At 35.2% G+C, this 26,041-nt stretch overlaps 1 protein-coding gene across 1 annotated transcript in view; it reads right to left on the bottom strand.

Moving 5' to 3' along the window:
- Positions 1-25,365, bottom strand: part of Tomm70 (translocase of outer mitochondrial membrane 70) — a 31,941-nt gene extending 6,576 nt beyond the window's left edge. The window contains exons 1-9 of the mRNA XM_027943174.2: positions 24,870-25,365; positions 13,598-13,771; positions 11,810-11,936; positions 10,529-10,638; positions 7,856-8,004; positions 5,307-5,514; positions 2,011-2,145; positions 1,581-1,688; positions 515-631 (exon numbers count right to left, since the gene is read on the bottom strand). Of these exons, the coding sequence (XP_027798975.1) occupies positions 515-631; positions 1,581-1,688; positions 2,011-2,145; positions 5,307-5,514; positions 7,856-8,004; positions 10,529-10,638; positions 11,810-11,936; positions 13,598-13,771; positions 24,870-25,196 (1,455 nt within the window). The 5' untranslated portion in view covers positions 25,197-25,365. The remainder of the gene's footprint in view (positions 1-514; positions 632-1,580; positions 1,689-2,010; positions 2,146-5,306; positions 5,515-7,855; positions 8,005-10,528; positions 10,639-11,809; positions 11,937-13,597; positions 13,772-24,869) is intronic.
- Positions 25,366-26,041: the final 676 nt, after the last annotated feature.

Genomic DNA, 26,041 nt, shown 5'->3' with positions numbered 1-26,041 from the left:
AGACAAACCAAAAAGAAATTAAAATAAGCCATTAAATTAAATTAAAAAGCCTAGCTAACCATTTAAAAGGACAATGATTAAACAACAAGAAAATTCTTCCTATGCTGGGTACAGTGGAAGGTGCCCATAATCACAGCACTTAGGAGAATCACTTGAGCTCAGAACTTCAAGGTAGCCTTAAAATACCCAGCCTGGGTAAAAAAGTCAAGGAAAAATAAAACACCTCTCCCATGAATATTTTCCCCATCCAATTACAAACAATAAATTTTCCTAAGGTAATTATTTTTTATGAATCAGATCCAAATGAAAACACAAAAGAAATGTTTGCCATAAACTTCACCACACTATGAGTTTAGGGTCATGTTTTCTCAACTCTGCAACATCTTAGCCTCTCCTGAGTGAATTAGACAATCCTGGGGGCCAGGAGAAACAGCAAAAAGCTGCAATCAGGTAGCACTGTTTTCCATACTGAGATTCAGCATACAAATGCAGTTCTTTAAAAAATCACATTTACCTGAGCATACAGTGCATAGCCTTCAGCACACCTTGGAAATTTCTTTATGACCTCTTCAAAACCTTTCATAGCTGCCTGGATTTGTGAAGAATTGTTTCCTGTATATGCCTGGCGATACTGTTTAAAAAAACCAAAACATGTCTGTCAAACCAAGAATTCAACAACTTCTAGAACATATTATAGAAAACACAAAATTACATAATTCTTTCCAGAATAGCAGGTGATTTGTTATAATTTGTTGTGTCCAAAGGGTTTCAAGGAAATATCACAGCAGCAGGGAACCAAAGAGCTGGCCTCAAATTTGGCAATTACAGGTTTGCGCCAGTGTGCCCAGCTACATGGAGGAATTTTTTTTGGGGGGGTACCAGGGATTAAACTCAGGAACACTTGACCACGGAGCCACACTCCCAGCCCTATTTTGTATTTTATTTAGAGTAGGGTCTCACTGAGTTGCTTAGTGACTCACTCTTGCTGAGGCAGGCTTTGAACTCATGATCCTCCTGCCTCAGCCTCCTTTGCCGCTGGGATTATGTGTGTACCACCATGCCTGGCTACATGGGGGAATTTTTAACTTGATAAATTTTTGTCTCATTTTTCATCTATGAGTGTGTTTATGTTGTAAATGCAATTTCTTTTTTTAAAAGGAAAACTCTTTTAGGACTCTGGTTACTTAATTTTAATAAATTCACCTTTTCAGTTTTTTGTTTCTGAGTGTCAAGGAACAGTTCTATAAAGGAAGAACGAAGACAACAGTTATGTGGTCATGATTATAAACTATTTCCTCAAAATGCTTTTTTTTTCTATGCTGTTCTATTATAGAAAAGCAGACCAGTTCTGTTTAGGACAGCATAAACCCAGGATCAAATATCTGTCAAGATGAATTCAAAACACCTAGAGAAATACAGGAGGTATATATGAGTTAACATATATGCTTATTAGTATTCTGTACCCCCTGTAGTCATCCTTTGGGTGAAAAACCGATTTTTCTGAAAGACAATGAGATACTCATTTCTGTTGACCCTGCAAATAAAAATAATTAGGAATTACAAAACAAAGTAGTACTTACCAATGCAAAACATTTCTGAGCTTGTGCCAGAGCAGACTCAGGTCTTAATCTAATACATTCATCAAAATCTGCCACTGCTTCTTCAACTTGATCAAGCAGTATTTTCAGCTAGGGAAAAAATACATAAATGCAATTCAAAATAATTAAACTAAATGTCAATTAGGTACCTAGTGTCTCTTCTGTTATCATAGCTAATATTCAGTATGTAGTAATTATTCAATACCGAGTTAATTTGTAGAAACAATAAACTAACCTATAATTAAGACAAATGTTCAAGATGAATTAAGTAAAGGCCAATTTGAATTGTAAACTATTATAATATTTTTTTCACAGCTATTGGAAATGACGTAAGAAAATCAAGAAATTCTCAAAACTGGTTACCAAATAACTCAATCTATAGATCAGAACTCTAGGTAAGAAACAAATTTACCTGTCCTCGGTGGTGATAAACATCTGCATTCTGAGGATCAATGTCAGCAGCCATGTTAAAATCCTGAGTAGACAGCAAAGGCTGCTGCTGTTGCATGTACATGCTGCCTCTTTTGATGAGGGCGTTTGCTCGAAGCTATGGACCCAAAAGAAAAGGTTCATCATTACTCCCCCCCCCCCCCCACAAAATTTAGTTGTTTTAAAAAACAAACTGATGGAATTTACATGCTACAAAGGTCATCCCTTTAAAGTGTACATGTCAACAGTTGTTTTTAGTATCACTTTAGTTGTTTTTAGTATCACTATCACTAGATTGTGCATGGATCATTCAGAATATTCCATCATCCCCCTCCCCCACCAAAAAAACTCTATACACATTAACAGCCACTCCATTCTCTCCTACTCTCTATCCCTTGAAAAAACCACTCATCTCCTTTTCATTTCTATGGACTTGCATATTCTGAATGTTTCATATATAACGTGGTCTTTTTTTTTTGTACTGCTTCTTTCATTTAGCAAATGCTTTTAAAGTTCATGTGTGTCATAGCATATATTATCCATTCTTTTTTTATGGCTAAATAACATTTCATTGTAAAAATATATCACGTTTTATTTATCCATTCATCACTTGATGGACATGGGGGTTCCTTCTATCTTTAGTTATCATGAATAACAATGCTATGAACATTCATGGATACATTTGGTATATACTGAGGAGTGAAATTGTTGGATTACATGGTAACTGTATATTTAACTTTTTAAGAAACTGGCAAAAAGGTTCTACCATTTTACATTCTCACCAGCAACAGAAGGTTTCAATTTTTCTACATCCTTACCAATGCTATTATCCATCTTTTTGACTTACATCCTATTGTCTGTTTTTACTATATAGCTATCCAAGTAGGAATGAAGTGACATCTCATTGTGGTCCCCCCATCACCATTCTGGAGACTGAACCCAGGACTTCATACAGGCAAGTGCTCTACCATTGAGCCTTTTTTTTTTTATTTAAACCCCTACCCATACCCCTTAATTTGAGAAAGGGTCTCAATAAGTTGTTCAAGTTAGCCTGGAACTCACAAATCTTCCCTGCCTCAGCCTCCCAAACAGCTAGGATTACAGCTATTTGCCAATATGCCCAGCTCTCATTGTGCTTTTGATTTACATTTTCCTAATAACTAATGATGCAAGCATATATATTTTCATGTTATTACTAGCCATTACAAGCCCTTACCAGATAAATAATCTATGAATGTTTTCTCCCATTCTATGGAAGGTGTTTTTCTCTTTTTCATGGTGTCTTTTTTATACAAAAGTTTTTTTTAAAAAAATTTTAATTAGAGCAGTATAATTATACACAGTATTTGGGTTCATTGATAAAATTATATATACAAGGAATCTGGTTTCAATTCCCACTCCCCCTTTTCCCCTTTCTCTCGCCCCCTATTTTCTCTCCTCAACTCTAATCTTTTCAATCCTTTATTTATTTTTTATTAATGCTTTCTACATAAACATAAAGGTGAAATTCCCTTTGGTACCTTTACATGTGACTATAACATGATTTTGTTAAATACATTCCAAATTTCTTCCCCTTTCCCTTCCTTCCTCCTTCCCTCTTGTTCTCTTCCTTCTATTCCACTGATATCCCCCTATACCTTGATATCTGATCTCATCTCCAACTATCTTCTTTCCCTTATTTTGCTCTAGCTTCCATGTATCAAGAAAACATTCAACCCTTGATTTTCTGAGCCTGGCTCATTTCGCTTAGCATAGTTATCTCCATTCCTATCCATTTACCAGCAAATGCCATTATTTCATTCTTCTTTGTGGCTGAGTAAAACTCTATTGTCAAACATAAAAGTTTTTAATTTTGATGAAGTCCAGTTATCTTTTTTTGGATATTTGTGCTTTCAGGGTCATATCTCAGGAACCCCTGCCTAATACGATATAATAAGCATTTACTCATCTGTTCTCTTCTAAGAGTTTTATATTCTAAGCTCTTACATTTGGAAATCTGATCCATTCTGGGTTAATTTTATACATGGCATATAGCAGACATCTTTACTACTTGTTGTTAATTAAAAGTTCTGATTAAAAAAACAAATAGGGGCTAGGGATATAGCTCAGCTGTATCAAGGTAGAGTGCTTGCCTAGCATGCACAAGGCCCTGGGTTCAATCCCCAGCACTAAAAAAATAAAAAAAATTTTGTTCTAAGCAACACTATGTAGGTCAATTACATGTATATATAAAACGAGAATGGCCCCCCACATTCTTAAAAAAAAAAAAAAAAGTTTAATGCCCTGTTTCAAAAAAATAAAAAGGGGCTGGGGATGTAGGTCAGTGGTAAAACACCCCTGGGTTCAATCTCCAGTACCAAAAACAAACAAATAAACAAACAAAACCCCCCAAAATAATAGATCACAAATCTTCACAAATATCAGCAGGAAATAAATATAATATTAGGAAGCTATTGTCAACTAGAAAATCTAATTTTGAAACTTTTACAAATTTTAAGCTTTAAAAACAACTTTTATATTCCCCAATATATGAATGATTCATTTGGAAGTAAAAGAAACTACTGAGTTCACTTAATTCAATGAAGAAACAGGCTACAGAGATTATAACACTAAGAAGGAATGTAGTTAACAGTTGGCTAAGTTGTGTCTTGTAGCACTAAGTAAAAGAATCATGTAATTCAAGATATCCCCATCTTAATTATGAAAATTATCACAAACACATTAAGAACACTTGGAAAATGAAAAGCTATCCCAACCACACAACTACAAAAAATTTCAGTATAGGTATATATCACATTTTTAGAATCATTTTTTTCCTTCCTATAACACAAAATATATTGTAGTTTTAGAACCTGTTTTTTTATTTTCTTCCTATAACAAAACCTTTCTTCTTATTTGTTTAGTCTCATTAAACATGTTTATAATCTGGTATTATGGATCTCAAGCTACCTACAGTAGTACCAATAACATTGCTACATTATCCTTATCATTACCCAAACATAGTCCAATATAGTAGGAAATAGCTACACTGGGAAGCTGAAACTACTAGATGTTACAAAAAAAAAAAAATACTTTCCTAGTTGAAGATACATATTATTAATATTTTATCTTTTAGATTCACTACTCCTATTTTTTCAGCATTAGGTATAATTTCATCTGAAGCAAAAATAGCCTTTTGGAGAATGACAAGTAAAATGCTAAAATAGCTGGCAAAATATCTATAAAAGCATCATTTCTACTTATTAAATTTTTCACATGCACATGCAGTTCAAAATGTACCTTCACATTAGCTTCTTTCAAACTGATGACCTTATCTAAATCAGGTTTGGCTGCATTGGCATTGCCAATAAGCAGGTAGAAGGTAGCCCGGAGTAATAATGCTTCCGCCATGTATTTGCCTTGAGCTTCTATTTCTTTTGAGCATTCACTTATGATTTTGTCATAGTTTTCTTCTTCCATGTACTGTTTGGCTTTTAAATATCCAGAACTGAAGATGAAAACAAACAGAGGTAATGATTTACTATGAAAGGACCAAATGCTGAAATCTTGCCACATTTACCACACCTATGTTAAGTAATTATCTACGTTGCCTTAAGAAGTTAATCAACCAGTGTGGAACTGGAGTTGGAAGGTAGAAGTTAAATGAATTAGGATTTATGAGGTAAAATGAGTTTTTCCTGATGGTTTAGTTGGCTGTTAAAAAAAGAACCTGCAGAGTCAATGGCAGAATTCTGAAGTTAACACCTTGGCTTAGATACATCAAAAGATGAGCTAATCAAAGACACAGACTGGTCTGTAAGGATCCTGGCTTATTTTCCTTCCTGTCTGGCACATTGATAACACTCAACAGTTGTTTAATGCCTAACAGAGGAACAGAGAAATAGGAAATAATCAAATGAGTTTACTATCATAGAAGCCAAGGTAAGAAGTATTATCAGAGCCGGGCTTTGTAAAGATCACTGTTTTGTGGAGCACAGACTGAAAAAGGGAACAAGATTGAAGACAGGTAATTACTAATGGACTCCTCTTACAGAAGATTCACGTGTTACCTAAAAGAACAGACCTAGAGTTATTAACTGGACTTATTAAAGAAGAAAATTTAAAGGAAGACTCTCCTATCAAATACGACTTTAAAAGATGCTTGTTTTTAAAACTGCAGTGAGCACAATATTGCTTATTATTCTTTTAAGGTGTTAACTTGATACATTTCAGTAAAAACCATACTTTGAATTCTAATCTTACCATGGGCTGGTGATATGCGATACAATACTCTTGTATGATTCTATGCAGTGGCAGCAAGCCAGTTTCCAGTGAGCCATGGGATCATGAGGACAAAACCAATACTCTACAGCGTACTATGTTGCTCAGTTATAATACACAGTAGCTTAGGTATAGTAAAATACATTTGACTTATGGTATTTTCAACCTTTGACATGTTTATTGGAATATAACTCCATTAAGTCAAGGAACATCTGTATAAGTATAAATTAAAGTATATTTTCTCATTGCAGTTGTTATATTAGTTATAAAGAAAACTGGCATGCAACTTAAAACTAATTTTGCACTAACATTTTCTATAATCACATTCTAATAGTTCTTATACTCTCTTTTATTCTTTAGGTCACTGGGCTAACAAACAGAAACAAATCAAAAGTAAAAAAGTTACTCCTTGTTGAGAACTGAAGCGCTAAGTATATACAATCATGATCTCTAAACCCCCCAAAAACCCTGCAAGCTAACTATTACTAAACTCCTAAATAACCCTGCAAGATAACTATTACTAGCTTCATTTAAAAGATGATGAAGCTAAGGTTATGAGTCAAACAGAATTTAGAAATTTGAGGACAAATCCAGTTAGTGTTCTGATGAGAACTAGCTATGTCCTGTCATCTCTCAATATAGCTCTTAAAATAATTAATTTCACTTAGTTTTTATGAAAGAAAGACTATTTCCTTACCAGAAGAGGAAATTATTTATATCAGTGTCACCAGAGATATCAGTTATCTCAAACATTTATTTCCTAACTATGATTTTTAAAAGAACATATATCAATTAATATTTGTACATCTAAAAAGTGGCAACAACAATAGAAAAAGTGGAGATAAAGATCAAAAACAATCTGCTTTCCAAACCCTCTAATGCTTTAGATGCAAAAATCCAGTTATATTTTACTACTTGAACAATATTGCTCTTCCATCCAAAATCATTTAAAAATGTCATGTTGGTACTAATACTGTGCCTTCTCTTAGCCGAGAGTCAGATTTCACTGCAAAACACAAGTAAGTGATAAATAATGAATGGGAAGCAGGCTAGATGGCATAAACTACCTTATATGGCTAGATCTCCAGTTGTAAACATAGCATCATGTGCTTTGGTTTTAGCTCTCTATAAGATCAATCATAAGAAATCTAAAAAATGGTAATTTCCTGGGCAAGCAGAAAAAACCTTGAAGAAATTTACTCCTTAAGCACTCCTAAGCACCTCACAACTTATAAACTAAAAATAACCTGGCTCTAACATTTGGGTGTTGAGCTACACGATAATTTTCAAGTTAGTGCCTCTATTCAAACCACCTGACTTGAGAGGACTTAAAAGCAGGATAGTTGTGGCAGTAAAAAGTTGAGTCACCAGAAAAGTAACAAACACACAGTAGAAAGAGAAGTATTTTTACAATAATAATGATAATATAGACGTTTTTTATTATCTATCCATATCTGTGGATACGATTTTGTTTTTTTTTTTTTAGGTGACTGAACCTATTTAAGCTCAAGGATAAGTACATGGCACCAAAAAAGCTGTTCAGTAGACACCATGCTTTATGTACTTACTTTTCTTTTACTTCTAACGCTTCTCCTTCCTTGTCTTTATCTTCATCAGATTTCTCTCCTTTCAGCATGGGCTGAGAAATGATATCATCAGTGAAAGAACTGAAGTAAGATTTGATAAACTGTGGAGATGGCATCAGAGGTTCACGATTCTGAAATTTAACCATGTTTTAAACTTAAGAAAAAGGATACACACAGCAGAACACTAAGAATAACTGTTACAAAAAATGTTAAAATCATTTACCATGGGCTTTCCTCTGAAGATTTCCATTACTGGCAAAAACCACTGAAAGTCATATTGCATCTAAAAAAATGGTAATTTCCTGGACACATTTCCTATATTAATTATTTATTTTTGGCATAGCTACTTGATTCATAATTTTTTGAGTTCTTATTTCTCCTTATGAAGCATAATTTTTGAAAGTTTTAACTAAAGATGAAGTAACATAGCCAAAGAGCTCTCTTAAGATTTATTATTTTTGTTTTGTGGTATTTGGGATTGAATCTGGGGTGTCTGCCAGACATTTTTGAAACAGGAGCTCCCTAAGTTGCCAATGCTGATCTCAAACTTGCATTCTTCCTGATTCAGTCTCCTAAATGGCTAGGCTTACAGGTGTGTGCCATCAGAACCCAACCCTCCATAAGATATTTTTTGGACTTTTTTCAAAATTGAACTCAACAGGTTTAAAATGAAAATATGATATTTAATTTTTATGTATAACAAATGTCATCATTATTATCTTGGTAGATTTTAATGTCTTTGTATTTAAAGAGGAAAAAAGGAATCTGGCTTTGTAAGTAAATTATCTAATCTCAGTTAAGTGTAGGATAGAAGAAAACTGAAAAAGAAATCTAAGGAGACCTCATTGCTACAATTGTGCTATGAATGTGTCCCCAGTGCAACACTGTTGGGAGTTTGAACTTTATAAGAAGTGAATAAGTTATGAGGCTTCTATCCTCAAGAATGGATTATTATCATTATTTGAGAAGTGGGTTAGTTATCAAAATAGCGGATTCCTTATAAAAAAAAAAAAAAAAAAAAACAACTCTTGTACCTCTATAGAATGACACAGCACAAAGACACTTACAGATGCCAGCACCTTGATACTAAACTGAACTTCCTAGCCTCCAGAACTGTAAGAAACAAATTACTTTCTTAATTACCCAATCTGTGGTATTCTGTTATAGTACTACAAAAACACCTGTATTTATCTTCCTGCTTTCCCTGGGAAGAGATTCAATTTGTCTTAGAGTAAAACAAAAAAACATTTTGAATCAAAGGGATCACTTCTCAAGCAACAAATATGCCTCACTTCAACATTTCACTAAAGACAGATCTGAGAAGAAATATATAGTGGCAATCATTTATCACTTTATGGGAAAAGCTTAAATAGAAATGTAAATAGCATTTACTGGAAATCGGGTAAATTACTAAGTCTTTTAGTTTCCCATTTTAGCTTAGAAATGAGGCTACCACCTCCCTCCTTTCCACACGTGGTTAAAATTTTAAAATAAAAATACTATTCTATAAGCAATGGACTTAACTATCACAGGAAAAGGATAAAAATTCTGCCACTTATTAGTTACACAACCTCATTCATGTCATTAACCCTCTAGTTCTCATCTCTAAAATCACAATTGAAATACTTCCCATATTTATTTTATAGGGTTGTTAAAAAATCAAAATAATATGAAAAGTATTCTGCGATTTACAAAGTAGCATATAAAGTGATTAAAAAATATGTGAAAAGCAATATGTAACCTATGCAAATAGAGGTTATTTGTATTTTCTTAGCACTTTTGCAAACCAACTAGTCTACTCAAAAGTGACATTCTGTAAACATATACAAATAAACTAGATTCCTTCAAGTCTCAATTATGAGACCCTAATATGATGTTTCACAAAGTGTTTTTGAGAAATACCAGCCTTATAAGATACTCAAGGAAAAAAAGTTCCATAGTTTTAAGAGACTGAGACCTATTATATTCTTCTTATACTTTCACAACACATTTTAGTGAAAAAACCTGTTTTAAACTGTGTAATTCCACTAACATTTAGAGATGAAAATTACACACACACACACACACACACACACACACGTACGTATATGTACTGAATCTTTGCTACTCTCCTAGAACTCTACTTACTTCTTCCCTTGGCCACTTAGCTACAACAGGTCTTTTACACTTAGTAACAGTGTCTCTCACTAAATTGTAATTCCATAAGGTAAGGGACCCTATTCCTCCAGCATAGAACTTTAATAACTATTTGTTGAATTAAATAAACTATTTCTATAAAAGGCCAGGTACTAAATAGTTTAGGCCTTGAGGGCCAGCCTCTGTATGTTACAATTAAAAACAATTTGTGAGTGGTTGGATATTAGGGAGCAGACTGGATTTGGCGTGTGGGACACAGTGTGGCAGGGACAGAGGTGGACTCCTATGTTCTCCAAGTATAGCACTCAATAAAGTCTATAGTACAACTGAAAAAGGATATACCACAAAGCTCAAGCTCAAGGGAAAAAAAGAAATATAATCCAGTTACAATTTCAGTTGTTACCCTTATCACCATGCCTAAATTCAAGTAGCATATTGTTCTATTATTTTAATTACCCTTTATAATGTATTACCCCCACCACCACCACCACCACCACTACCCAACTCAGATTAACTTACTTTGTATTTTTCTTTGGCTTTCTCTTTTCCAAGAAGTTTAAGAACTTTATCAGCTAAGAGCATGCTTTGTTGATTTTGGAACCCTTCTAATATACATACAGCAGTGACATCTAAAAGTGATCGAAACATAAGTATTAGTATGAAATTACTGCAGTTTACAAGATTGGTGGTTCCTTAACCATTCAAAATATTCAAAACAATGGCTGTCCCTTCTCTTTCTGAACTCAATTTTCTCACAATTCTACATCTTTGCTTCTCTGAACAAATCAGTCTGTTGTTGCATTCCCTTGATAACTTTGGCTAGTGACAATGTCTTTCTTTTTCTTATCCCTTTTCTTCTAAAACTCCAATTTAGGTTACCCCTTTCTAAACCAACACTCCTATCAAATGTCACAATACCAGAAAACCTCAAATTTTGCTAAAATGTTCTCTAAAGCATTTGCATTTGATAATGCAGACCTTTAAAAAAAATGAGCCTTTTAAAATGTTACTTTGGTCTGATGACAAAGTGATAGGTGTGCTTTCCATTTGTGAGATCCTGGGTTGGATCCCCAACACGTGGGGGAGGGGATCTTTATAACAACACTAATTATGGCTAAATCTTATTGATGTTTTAAAAGCAAATATGAACATGTAGCAGAAAGCACTTTCATGCTGTAGATATTACACTCTGGTTTTAAGCTTCATATCACCTAGAAAAATGTACTTTAAAAGTCAGTGTTCTATTATTTTAATTGCAGTTTTGGAAGCAGAAAAGGCCAATTAAAGGCAGTAGAACATTTATAGCATTTATTAAGAATAAAAAATTCACTTGAATGTTTTGTACCAGTTACATAATTTGCAATTGGGCATAAAACGTCTGAAAATATGAAGGACAAAAAAAGTGTTTTCTCTAAGACTCAAGTAATTTCATATTTATATAGGATATTAACTGAAAATATATAGAATCTTAGAAACACTATCACTTGCTAAAACCTTTTTCTAGTTTTCTTACTCATGGAGTTATACCAATCCTTACTAAATGCCAAACTTAAAATGTGTGGTGTATAACCTCCAAATTTTAATACCCATTTAACACCATAGTTGAGAACAAAGATAATATTTAAATATCAGCAATTTCAATTTAAACTAAAAAACAAAGTCTCAATTGGGGAAAAATTTAACTTTTTATTAAAGAGAATTAACTGATTTATCTGCTCACAAGATAAAGTTTCACATATATTTACCAATGACCACAACATCTCTAGTAATTTTTATATGTAAAAACAAAAACATTCTTACCTTCTAAACATTCCTTCTTATTGTCTAACTTTTCATGGGCTTTTGCACGTCTGAAGAGAGCTTTCACATATTTGGGATTAAGTTCAACAGCCTTTGTACAATCTTCGGCTACCTCTTTCCATTTTTGCTATAATTTAAAATATTGATAAGAATTGAAATGATCAGAGTCACACTAATAAAAGTACTGTTCAACAGACATCAGTTTTCCAGACTTAGCAGGCCAAGTATTTGGAGTCCTATAATAAAAAATGTATTCCCAGTACCAAGAATTAATATCTACTATATACTATAAAAGCTCATACAAATATCTGTGCTAAGGCAACCAGATTTTTTTTTTTAAAAAAGGCAACAGACATACTTAGGACATCTTTCTACCTCCAAATCTACAAACATACCTGCAGCTTTTTCATACCATTTCCTTCTTTGCTCCTATTAAAACTGAGGAAACACCCATTTTCATCAAAAGCTAACCCTTCTCTCATGATCTGGATCAAGGACTTCACTCTTTCAGCTATCTCTTCTCTGCTTCTCTTCTAAGCTATTTCTATAACTATAAAAACACTTGCTCTAGTATAGTCCATCTTTTAAAATTCCTTATTTGATTCTGTAACTCCCTATAGCTATCCCCCTCCAACAACAAGGGCCAATATTCCAGAGTTGCCACTTCACTTGATTTCCACCTATCTCACTGGCAGTTCCTTCTGTTTCCTTTTTGAATTTTCTCCCTCTACTTGATCTCTACATGCTGGAATCTTCATGGCCTCATCACTTCTCTTTCCCTATACAATTATATCTACTGTCTTTCTATAATATCTAAAATAAGGTTCTTAAATTTATCTCTAGCCCAGATCACTTTCCTAAAATACAGACATTTCTCAAGTTGTCTACTCAGCGGTCTCATTCCTTTCCACCCACTGGTATTAAAATCCTTGCTTTTTGCCTTTCACATCCAATTCAAGAGGCAAGTTTCGTTGGTCTTCAGTTTCCTTCATGTCACACTGAGGTTACTGCAATACCCTTACCTGGGTCTTCCCAGTGACCATTCTGGTTTTTTTTTGACAGAACAGTGCGAGCAATCTCGGATAATGTTCTTGCCCCGCTTAAAAACTTTAAATGTTTCCATTATACTCAGAATCAAATCCAAACTCTTTAATATTACCTATAAAGTTTTTCCTGATCTGGTTTTTTCAATTTCATCTCTCTTAATGCTCTATAGGAACTTTCATGCCTCTTTAAAAACAACAAACTCTCTCTTGCCTCCAAGCAAATAACATAATACTGCTTTTATTTATAATATTTTCTTCTCCATTATTCTGTGTATCAATCTACCCATATAAATATACAATGATCCTAATATGTAGCCTTTAAAAAGAATGAAACATCTGCATATGCTGATGTTAAAAGGTGTAAGAGATATTGTGACAACTGAAAAAAAAAACCAACATACATAAAAGGAATTCATCTTTGGTATTTTTCCCTCTTACATACATACAACTATTCAGATACAGGTTGAGAAATAGATGAAGACAGGGTCACAAGAAAACTTTAATTTCTACAAAAACCAATTTTATAAAAGCTGAAACAAATATAAGTTTGGAGTACATTTGTAGCCATCAAAACTAAACTTAATTTCCAAAGATTTTTTTTAAATTAAAGGAAATTAAGAACAAAAATCCTGAAATTTCAAAATAACTTCAAAAAATGTATTAGATTTGAGTAGCAGTAACTGAAATTTTAAGAAAATACAGAAAAGTAAAAGGAACAGAGAAAACAATCTAGAGTACATACCAACTGTTCAAAGGCAGCAGCTCTGTTTTGATAAAACGTGGAAAGGTCGACATTCTTCTCTGTAGGGCATAAACTAATAGCCTCAGTATAGCACTGAATAGCTTGTTCATATTTTCCTGCTTTAAAATATTTATTGCCTTTGTTCTTGGCTGCCTGGGCTCTATCAAGAGAGTTCTGAAATGAGAGGAAACAATTACCTAACACTGATAATCAACATTTGTAAATAGACTCAGACCACAGTGATTAAATGATAAAGTGATAAAAGAATAATGGGAGAACAGAATGACTGTTATAGAGCGAGTTGCTTCATATAAATAACTACATTTGATAGAATCTTACTAGAAGGGTTGAGCCAAAAGGTTTATATTTTTTAATTTTAAAAAAAATTCAGACTTTTTCAGTGCTTTAAATACCACTGTCCCATCATTCCTGTCAGTAATTAGAAGCAATGACAGCATTCAATTGTTTTCAGTATAATGGATATTAATTAAAACAGTGGTTCTCAGCCAAGGGTAATTTTACCCCCTTGTTTTAGAAAAACCCAGTTTCAGGATATCAGAACCAGCCACCAAAGGTAGAATATACCGTAAGATTAAAGAAAGAGGCAGCAAGGCTGGAAGATACCCATACCCCAAGGTAGAAAGAAGGGAGTTATATGCTTTAGTGGGCTGTAGCCAACCAGAATGTACCTGGCCGCTAACAAAAACTATCAACAGGTCCAACTTCAGTTAAGAAACAGTCTAGGCAAATGTGGCTAGCCTGGTACAACAAACTTGGCTGACCATCTCACAACTTTTTGTCCTGTAGAGTTTGAGATGTGTGTCAAGGTTAACCAAAAGGCAAAATCAGTTATGACCAAGACAGCTGTGGTCATGTCAAGCTGGAGCCCTACAGCCCTACAGGATATTTGACAATGTCTGGAAATATTTCTTCTTCATTTTTTGTTTTTGTTTAGTACTGGAGGTGGAACTCCAGGCATCCTACATGCTATGCAAATGCTCTTCTACTGAGCTAAATTCTCAACCCTGGAAACATTTTTGATTACCATAATGAGAAAGGGAGGTACTACTAACATCTAGTAGATAGAAACTGGAAATGCTCCTAACATCCTATAATGCATAGGACAGCCCACCACAACCAAGAATGATCAGATCCAAAATATCAGCACTGCCAAGGTTGAGAAACTGTACAAAATAATATTACAATATTATTTTAATTTGCATTTTCTTCACTATTAATGAATTTTCTTCACTATTCATGTTTATTGGGTATCTGGTTTTCTTGTTCTAAAAACTTATTCAGTTTTTTTTTCCTGCTTTTTTCCCATTAGGTTGTTTGTTAACAGTGTAGAATAGTTAGTATATAAAAACACTCTTGGCATTTTCACTACTGCTGTCATTCTATCATTTGCCATCAACAGACCTCCTACATATGAATCTCTGTCTCAGATCTGCTTTCTGTAGGACCCAAAACAATGCACATCATGGAAAATGTGGAAAAATGGGTAGCTAATACCTACTGAGGACAGTTATGAAAACTTCTCTGTGGATAAAGCCAGTTGTCCAGTTCTAATCAATAATTTCAAAAGTTTTATGATATGTTTTTATGCAAAACTTGATTGTTAACATCATCTAACTTTAATACAGGACTACAGAAGAATATATACCTCTAATAGGTAAATACTGAAACAAAAGCAACTGCCCCTCAAAAATAATTTAAAGAATCTGTGAAAGCCAACTTGCTTGGGGCTCAGGGTATCTCTTAAGTTACATAGATGAGGTGGAGGTACCACTGTACTCGTTCTTTTCTATTCTTACTTCATTTTTCTTTCCTGATTTCCCCCTCCATTTACCTTTTGTTTACCTTCTTTAGTATCACACTACAGCTATAATTTTTTTTTTAAGTACAGTGTACAAAAAAGGACATGTAGGACATGTAGTTCATAGTTCATAGTATAACAGACAATTTAAGTCAGCTAATGTCAACAAGAAATATGTGTATTTTAAAACTTGAGTATGGGAACATGAAAGGAGCCAGGAAAAGCACAAATTAAATAAATGCAAAATCTACCATTTGCAATAGATTTAAGCATTTCCCCAAAGCTATGAAATTTAAGTTAATTAGCAACCTTGACACCCATTTCAATGAAAATAAGCTAGAACTAAGCTGACAGAGACACAACCACAGAACACAAGAAAAGATAACTGAGAATCCCTTATGTAGAATCCCTTATGTATAGTTTCTGAGGGGCAACAATAACGGTTACTGTTGGAAAACTTGCATTTACTACACCTCTGCAATCCTCATTTCACTGGAGAGAGTAAGTCAGATTAGAGTGTTGTGTCATCCAGATGGAGTGAAGATCCCCTTTAACCAAGGGACAAGGGACATGCATACCTTACCTCTCTCTTACAAGAGACCATACAATAAGGAATAGCTAACAATAAAGGAAAATCAACACATAAAAGAGAGGCACCCAACTCATATAGAAAACTAACATCTGAGAAAGCAGGATAAAACAAATAAACAGAAAAAAATTAGAGGCCGGATGCTAGGATTGAACCTAGGGCCTTATGCAAAGCACATGCTCTACCCAGCCCTCCCAAAAAAATCTTGAAAACTAGACGAGTGCATTTACCCTAGTAATCCCAGCTACTGGGTAGGCTGAGGCAGGAGGACCACAAGTTCAAGCCAGCCTGGGCAACTGAGCAAGACCCTGCTTAAAAATTGAAATGTAAAATATTAAAAAGGGACCAAGGGACCAGAGGGTGGGAGGGTAGTTCAGTGGTAGAGCACCCCCAGGTTTAATTTCAGTACTGCATTAAAAAACAGAAAAGAAAGAAAGAAAGGCAATACAGCAGGGATTGTACCTAAAAGCTACTGATCTGGATCTGATAGAATTAAGAGCAAAAAGTTGGTTAGCACAATGATCATTTAGCAATCAACATCAGCCTTCTGCTATGTCAGGAACTTGATCCTATTTCATAATGCTAGGGCCAAAATCAGGCAGAAATTAAAATAAACATTCTGAAGGCAAAAGTCAAAACAGAAAATATACTACTACCAGTTTTTCAATAGAAGAAATTTTAATTTCATCCCAGAGAAATCTTTGTTACTGCTTTTCAAAGTCATTTTTCCTACTACCTTCTCAAGCTACACTAAAACTTTTTAGAATTAAAGGGCAAAGTTGGAAAATAAACAAACCCAAAGAAAATTTTGAAAGCTTATTTTTATAAACAAAAAACAAAGACAGAAAGATCTAAAATGTAATGGGAACATCCTGAAATACTAGTATTTTTCATGTGCTTTATTTTCCCCATTCAAAAGCTACTAAGGAGACTTGAAATTAGTTTCTAACTGATCTGAAGAACTGTTTTAACAAGTTAAGTTGGATCATGTCTTCCTTTTCCTGTCTTCTTCAAAACCTCCAGTAACTAGTACATGGCCTGAATACAAGACTCTACATATACAGTTATTATACTACAGCCACTTGAGCCTCCCACATATAACTTTGGTTGGTTCAAAGGACACTAATCTCATCAGGTGCTGTGATGTGTGCTTGGAAACCCAGTTACTTGGGACTCTGAGGCAGGAGGATTGCTTGACAGGAGTTTAGGGCCAGCATGTGCAATACAGTAAGACCTCATCTTTTAACATTAAAACAACGATGACAACAACAACAAAAACTATTCTCTTTTTAGAAAACAAAACAACAGTTTGAAAAGATTAAGTTCTGTGTATTCATTATCCATAAAGATACTACATGGGTATAAATTTAAAACCTATGAACACTGGTAAGAATATAAACAACTTAGAAAAAGAAAAACTGTTCTCTTCTGCCTACTATGTTATACAAAGTATTATTTGAAATAATTTACTAGAAAATTAGACATACAGGATTTGAATTGCTTTATCTCCTCATAATAAGGAACTGCCAACAGAGCTATCTTCATGATTCTGCTTAATAAATTCAACAAATATCCAAAGCCAAATTTTACAGATGATCCTGAAATTTACAGAAGAAGCAAACATCATTAACTGACTCTTCTGAAAAATTCTTTAGAAGAATACCGTAACAGAGATATGAGATAAGGGTCATTACAATCTCCACTGTTGCAAATATAACCTAGAGAGATTGTGAAATCTGCCCAAGGCTGGATTCAAATTCCACCAATCTGAGCTCAGATTGACTAAAAACTGTACTTCCACACTGCACAGATGACTGTGTTTTATTCTATGAAAAATATGAATCTTAATCATCACAACAATGCTTAGATTCACAATCTGGTACAACAAAAGAAACAAACACAGGTATCATTATCTTGCTCACTATTAACTCCAAGGAAAAAATGAACGAGTGAAAAGCATAGTTGAATTCATTTTTGTTGGCGTGCCTCCACTCTTCTGTTGGTCCTCTGCATTCATGGATTCAACTAACCATGGATTGATAATATTTAGAAAAACATAATGATGTTGATAACATATAGTTCAGTCTAAGATAGCTATTGGTTGAGTATACATGTACAAACTTTTTTCCTTGTCATCATTCATTATAGTTAAACTATGGGTATCTGCGGATGGTACCAGGACCAGACTCTTGCAGATGATGAGACTTGACTATACAACAAGCAACAGGGTAGTTTTTATCTTAAAGGAACATACTAGAGACCAGTGCAGAAAACAAACAAGTAAATTGGCAGGCTCTCAAATGAACTACCACTCATCGAAACACTAAAACCCCAATCCACATTAAGAAAACACATATCAGGTGATTAGTAAATTGCACCACTGACAAACAGAAAACTACTGGCCCGTGGAATAGACTACATACACAATTACACATAAATACAAAACTATTTGGGTAAAACATAGAATCAAAAGCAAAATAACTCAGGTAATATATCTAAGAAAACAATGGAAAAGATTAAATGTCTTTTCACTTTTCAACAAATATTTATATTTGTTGATAACACCTAGTCCCCACCTCTTAAAATTTAAAAGAGGCAACTCAACTCTGAAAAACAAATTTTGAAATAAAAGCTACAGTTATCAAAGTATAAATCATACAAATTTGGTGGGATACAAAGTAATAACAATCAAAGTTCACTAAATAAGAGTCAGTGAAAATCACAAGAATTTGCTCTAAAACAAAAAAATGACTGATAGTAAGGAAGGTACTACAGGGAGGAAAAATGATCCACATATGGAAATCTGGAGGATCAGAAAAGGACCTGTCTCTAAAAACAAGTCCTGCAACATGACTACATTACAGAAAGCTTTCAGTGATGTATATCTGGCAAAAAGGAACTACTATAAAGTCTTAGCATGTGTTCAAACTATGCTAATGACATAGTCATTGTAAAAGAAAATGATAGAATTAGGTACATTAATCCATGTGGGAAAATAAAATGGGTATTAACTTATCTTAACCTATAGTTATCACTTGTAATATATATTCATCATTTGTATCTAGTTAAAATATATATAATGTGGTTTCATAATGTTGCTCTTAAAATGGTTTTTAGTCCCTTAATTTACAAATTCATAAAGCATATTGTATTTGAATCCCAGCTTTACAGAAGTATGAATCAATTCTGGAAAGCTTACAGATTAAGAAACAATCTTTCAATATCTACAGACCAATAGTTACTTTTATATGAACCATACTTACTGCTAATAAGTAAATAATATTACATGATCAAACCTAAGTTAGAATGTCCATCCCCATCTCCTGTACAGAAATTTTAAAAACTACAACCAGCTTCACCTACTGAATCATAATACAAAGTACTCTTTACCTGAGAAGAATCTACTTATAAGAATGCTTCTTTTGCAGGATTATGATTATAGGTCATACCAAAAAAAAAAAAAAAAATCAAGTGATTCATAAAAAGTATACCTAAATGACAGGCTGGGACTGTGGCTCAGTGGTAGAGCACTTGCCTCACATGTGTGAGGCACTGTATTCGATTCTCAGCACCACATATAAACAAATGAATAATAAAAAAAAAAAAAGTATACCTAAATGGAGTTAAGACAGTTATACTGAATCCAGGATCAACTGAGAATAAAAATCAAAAGCTGGAAAACTTGAAAAACACAAACAAACAAACAAAAAAACTTGTGAAACACACAAATGCTCTGTATGACTTACAATGGGGTTATATCCTGATAAATCCATCATAATTTGAAAATATATTTAAAGGGTCAGGGTGGCGGAACCCTTTAATCCCAGCTACTCAGGAGGCTAAAGCAAGAGGATCATAAATTCTATGCCAGCCTCAGCAACTTAGACCCTATCCAAAATAAAACACAAAAAGGGCTGGGGGTGTAGTTCATAGGCAGAATACTTCAAGATTCAATATGCAGTTCTACCAAAAACAACAACCAACAAAAAACCATTTAATATATCTAAGCTACTGGGCTGGGGTTGTGGCTCATGGGTACAGCACTTGCCTAGCATGTGTGAGGCACTGGATTTGATCCCTGGCACCACATAAAAATAAAACAAAATAAAGGTATTATGTCCATCTACAGCTAAAATATATATATATATACATATATATATATATATATATATATATATATGTATATATATATATAGCTAAGCTACTAAACATCAGAGCTTAATAATAGAGTATAATATAAAGTCCTAGTTATTTACTTTGGTAATTCTTTGGCTGGCTGGGAACTGCAGTTCACTGTCACTGCCCAGTATCACAAGAGAGTATCGTGGGGCCTATCACTAGACTAGAAAAAAAAATAAAAAACCAAAATTCAAAGTGATGCTTTCACATCGTCATAAAGTAAAAAAAAACAATTTTAAGTCAAAACATCACACACATATAAACATACATGTAGATAAATGCAGATGAATGTAATATGTCAATAAAGCCCTTAAATATTATTCAAAGAATAAAGCTTCATTCATTCCACTGAACACCTGCCACATGCCAGACATTGTATGAGGTTCTAAGAATACAATGGAACACAAGACAGCCAGTTTCAGCCTTCACAGATTCAAGAGCATAGTACTCAAGACAGGAATAGGCAACCCTGTTATCATGTGATAAGTGTGAGGGAAGAAAAAAATCGAGGATGTGATGTAATTACACTGTTGTGTGGTTAGGTAAAGAGGTATTTAAAAAAAAGTCTCAATGTTGGGACTTGAATGACCAGAAAGGGTAGCGGGCAGTGTTCATAGACTATCCAAAGGTCAGAATCCAGAGGAAGTGGCAAGAGATATTGAAGATTAAAGCAGAATTAATATCATGGTCTTACACCATGATAGAGAGTTTGAATTTTATCTTCACTGGAAAACCTCTTAATCATTTTATGTATGGGACTGATGGAGACATCAAAGATAAGAGGACAATACAGTTGTTTCTTGGTATTCCCAGGTGATCAGTTCCATAACCTCCACTTCCCATACCAATATCTGTGGATGTTCCTGTCCCTTATATAAAATAGCATAGTATTTGCATATAACCAACACACATCTTCTTGCATTCCTCTGTCTCCCTGTGTTGCTCAGGGATGGTCTAACCTCAGCAGCTGGGAACATAAGCATGTGCCATCATACCCAACCTCCTCCTGTGTGCTTTAAATGTAAGTCTTACTTAAGTAGCTGTTATATTGTATCATTTTGGGAATAAATACAATTTAAAAATCTGTACATGTTCAGCAGAGGTGCAGTTTGTTTTCTGGATATTTTCCATCTTCAATTAGTTGACTCCACAGATGCAATTGTTAATAGGGAAGGTTTACTTTAATAAAGAGAAGAGCAATTATTCAGTTGAGAAATAAGAGCAGTGGGAATGGAGTAGTCAGCTCTTTTAAGACATTTATGATGCAAAATTTTCTGAGTATGTTTATAGACTGGATGTGGAGAACATGAGAATAGAAAAGAAGGACATGTTCTGGTTTGAAAAATTAGATAAGGTGCATCAGTTTACAAGGGGTACTTTCAGGAAAAAGAGGAGACGATGTAAAATAATTGTGAGGTAATGAAATGAAGACATTTTCTAAGTTGGACCTCATGAGAGGTCTGAGCTAGAGACAAATTAAGGAGCCCTTGATGTGTAAGGGCTAAACAGGCAAAGGTGCTGGGGGGCTAGCAATATCCAGGGAATACGTGGAATATAAAAGTGATGATTATGATAGAACCATGATGGTCACTAAACAGAAAAAAGCAGACAAAGACACTGGAAAGGAGTCTTAAGAAAGGAGAGGGAAAAAGCAAAGACTCTGGGAGGGAGGTGTCAGAATATTTAAAAAATAAGGCAAATGTAGTGTCTCAGTAGCAAAATTTATTAAGGAAAACAATGCGAAATACTGCTAAGGATAAAGAAAGGATAGTTACTGAAAGGTGTTCACTAAAAATTAATTATAAGTCTCACTGGTGATCCATACTAATTTTTAAAAAAATGACTAGAAACAGATCATTTAGGAAAGTCAATGATCCTTTTATTAAAAGGTTTAGGTATGTCTTCTCCTTTCTATTCTGGAAGGCTAGTTCCTAAGCATTTTGTGAGGGATAAGATTGTATGCCATGCTTGGTATATATTTGGTAGTCCCTAGGATAACTCAAATCCATATTGAAAAGTGCCATGGATAAGATGATCTTCAAAGAAAACTCTTCCAGGTATGAAAATCTATAATTCAAATTTAAAAAAACTTACTGAAGCAAAATGGTACATAATGACGAATTTTATAATGTCTTAAAATGGAATATAAATATATTCAATTTAATACTTTAAGTACCTCAATCTCAGACATTATCAACTATGATTAGATGCTTTTCTTTAATGATATCCTGAAATTCCCATTAGTTAAAACAAATATGAATAGCTATTGCATTTGCTTTGCAAGTTTTTGCTATCCCATAAAAAAAGATAATACAACCTACACTGCACATGAAAATCCCAAATTCAAGACAAAACATCATTTGTTCATTTTACATTAAAGCAAACATAGGCCAACAGACAAAACTGAGATTTTTCAATTCTATTTGCCGATACTAGACCCTTAACAGTATCTGTCCTTCCTTCTCTTAAAAAATTATAGGTTTTGGTCAGGTGGAGAAATACCCGTTAAGGTATCAGGATTCTGTCAGTTTTTCTATCACTGGAAGCAAATACTTTCCATTTACAAAATACACTGAGGTTATCAATTTAAAGGTATTATTCAAACATTACTCCAACCATAGATAAAAAATTGTAATTAGTGATCAGTTATATTAAGATAATCTAATATTAATTCTACGGCTAGACTACTTTAAAAAATGTCAAAAAGCCTTTCAATATTTATTGATCACCAACACTTAAAACATACAGATTTGTGGTAAATGACATTCTTTTTGTTGCTTTATTAATCTAGTAATCCAAAGCAAGATTTCATGTAGAAGCCCAGATTCCACCATGTGAACAATGGTATATGCCAAGTGTTTTGCTCAGTTTTTTTTTTTTTGGTAAAAAAATAATAATAATTTTAAAGCAGTTCAAGTTACCCAGAATTCAAACTTAAAGTTTAAATTTTAATAGATTAATAAAAAATTCTTTATAAAAACATTACAAAGTTATATAAGATTATATTACTTATAAAACTTAAAAAATGAAGACAATGCTGCAAAACGGAAAAGGGGATTTCAAGAAATTTAAATACTGAAAGGAAATTTGCTAAATTCTATCGAATACCAATGGTATAGAATCCTGGGATGAGATGGGGTGGTTGCAGCTATAAAAAAAATGTCAAAACATAGTTTTATGTATACAACTATCTTTATTTTTAATGATTATTAGAGAATTGAGTACTTTTGTGTACATTTCATTCATCTACAGTTCTTCTATAATTAAAATTAAATGAAGTAGGAAATGACCAGGGAATTTCATTAACATGAAAATAACATAACTAATTCAGAGAATCAATTTTCAGTGCTAAACGAAATAAGTGATTCAATATTTTAATTCTCTTGTTCTACTAGGATGATAGTAAGGTCAGGGAGATAAAATGACTTTCCAAACTAACAGTGGTGGAGGTCCCAATATTAAGTGACATTCCCTAGTTTTCATAGCTCATGGGTTCTTCCCTATATTGTATCTTTTCTGATTAAAAATAGGCCATGTTTCATTCTTTCATAGGAATGATCATATAGCTCTTGCATGGGCTAGCACAATGCTCCCCCCCAAAAAGACTAACATATAGTAGTAATTCATTACTACATCAAAACTTGCATTAAAGCTGACTACTTAGCAAAAACATGCCTTCAGCCTGAAAGGAATGGAAATGACTCACATATGTGTAACTTGCCTATGTATAAAAAAAGTTTTACATGTGTATACAACTGAGAATTGTTTCAGCATAAGTTCCTCTGAATTGATTTGGTCAGGTACTACCACTGTGCAACTCCAGATTCAGAAAAAATCTTCCACCTCACCCAATTCAGGCATTGTTAAGCAGCCAGGCCAATTCTCCATAGCTATTACATACCAAAAGGATTTAATGGTCAGTTCCACAAAATCATACAAAGCAGTTCACCAGAGACTAATGCTTGGCCCAACATCAAAGAATGTTTATTAAGCATGTTAGGCTTGGTGATGCACATTTCCGGGGTGGTAGGGGGGCTAAGATGCTTGCAACCAAAAAGTTTAAGAACTTACTCCTGTAGATTTAAAAAATATATAATAAAAAATAAAATAAAAAACACGAAAAGAAAATAGCACCACTATTTTAGTCTTTGGAAGGTTTTTTTTTTTTTTTTTTTGTATATACAAAGCTTTCTAATCAATTTTTTCGCCTTTGCCGGGGTAGTTGCCAATGACACCCCCCCCCCCCACGCACCAAAGGAAAAAACCTTCAAGAGAGAAGTGGTTCATTATTAAAAGGTTCTTTCAACTTAGTTCTAGGCCTTGGAAATAACAAAAGCAATTCATGTCACAACGTACCAATCACTGGAATCTGGGTTCCTTCCTTGTTATACAAACATTTGCAAATGTTCCCAGTACCACCTCTAACAGAGATAATTGCTGTGTCACTGAGAAGCTAAAGAAAAGACCTCTGAAACCTAAAGGAAAATGTCAAAGAATATCGAAAACCTGTCTTCTCGGGCTACTCCATTCTCTACAAAACAGCCAGAAACGAGATTTTCTAAATTCATGTGCTGCCGCTTAGCAGTTACCAACTGATGGGAAGGAAGCCCCCTCACCGGCACAACCCTTCAAGGAAACGTTGCATCCGCTCGGTTCCACCTCTATGGCCCGAGGCAGCTTCTCACCATTTCCAGGTGGGCACCGGAACCTTCGGGATGTCCGCTTCCCAGGGCAGGACTGGCCCTGCCCTCCGGGGTCTTTCGTTCGCTGTTGCGCTTCAGGCCGCTAGCGTCGCCCCGGCCTCCTGCCTCCCGGCGCCGCCGCTGCCGGGTCCACAGATACATGGCACCCGCGCCCAGCAGCAGGGGCGCTCCTACAGCCAGAGCCAGCTGCCATCGCGGCAGACCCCCAGTGCCCGGGCCCGAAGTCCCGCCGCCACCGGCCACTCCACTCCCGGAGCCGGGCGCAGCAGCTGCGACCACCGCTGCCTCCACCGGCTTAGAGGCGGCCATGTCGAGTGTCCTCTGCCACTGCCTCCCTGACAGTCGCGGGAGCCACAGTCACTAGGTAGTGTGAAAAGGAAGACCCGACCAAGTAAAGGAAAGCAATGAGCAAAAGAGCACGCTAGGAAGCGAGAGCGGACGGCAGGAAAGGGCCAGAGGTCACCGGAAGCCCAGGGCATGCCGGGCAGACCTGGCTTTGGGTCTCCTCCCTCTCAACCGTGGAGGGGGGCGTAGGGGAGAATCACTTCCGGGTTGAGAGAAATCGTGTGCGGTGGGCGTTCCTGGGCAGCCCTTTCTCTTTCCTTTTGCCTCACTGCTGTTTGGGGGAATCACTTCTGGGGTCTTGGGCCTCCAGTGGTAGCAGATATCATCCTGTCCACCTTCAGGGTGGAAGGACAGATGGCCCGCTCGCCTAGCGGAGAGGAGGAGAGCGCGCATACAGCGGGCTTGCCGTGTGCGGACGATCAGAGCACTGGGTACGCGCCGCGGGGCACTCTGATTGGGCGAGAGAGACGGAAGAAGTGTGGAGGTTATTGGTTGGCAGGGGCAGTGGGCGGGGCGTAGGCCGAGCTGTTCAGCTGATTGGCAGGTTTTGGATCCCGTTTTCCCGTTACCGCCACGTTGGCTTTTCTTGGACCTGCGTGGCTGTTAGCTCTGCTGTCCGCGTGTGGAGGAAACCAACTGATTGGAAGGACATTAAAAACGAGCGAGGGAAGGGTTGAATAGCTTACTGAGTCGCCCATCTTCTAATCTCTACCATAGCGAGATTTTAGTTTGGATGAATTTGAGGTTATGCGGGCGATAGCAGAGGGCAGAAAAACTGGGTTGAAACCGGCAAAGCCAGGTTGATTCCA

Source organism: Marmota flaviventris, chromosome 8, assembly GCF_047511675.1.
Source record: "Marmota flaviventris isolate mMarFla1 chromosome 8, mMarFla1.hap1, whole genome shotgun sequence".
In the NCBI taxonomy this organism is placed as follows: Eukaryota; Metazoa; Chordata; class Mammalia; order Rodentia; family Sciuridae; genus Marmota; species Marmota flaviventris.
Note: the sequence above shows the minus strand (reverse complement) of the source record. Positions and strands in the feature narration are given on the sequence as shown.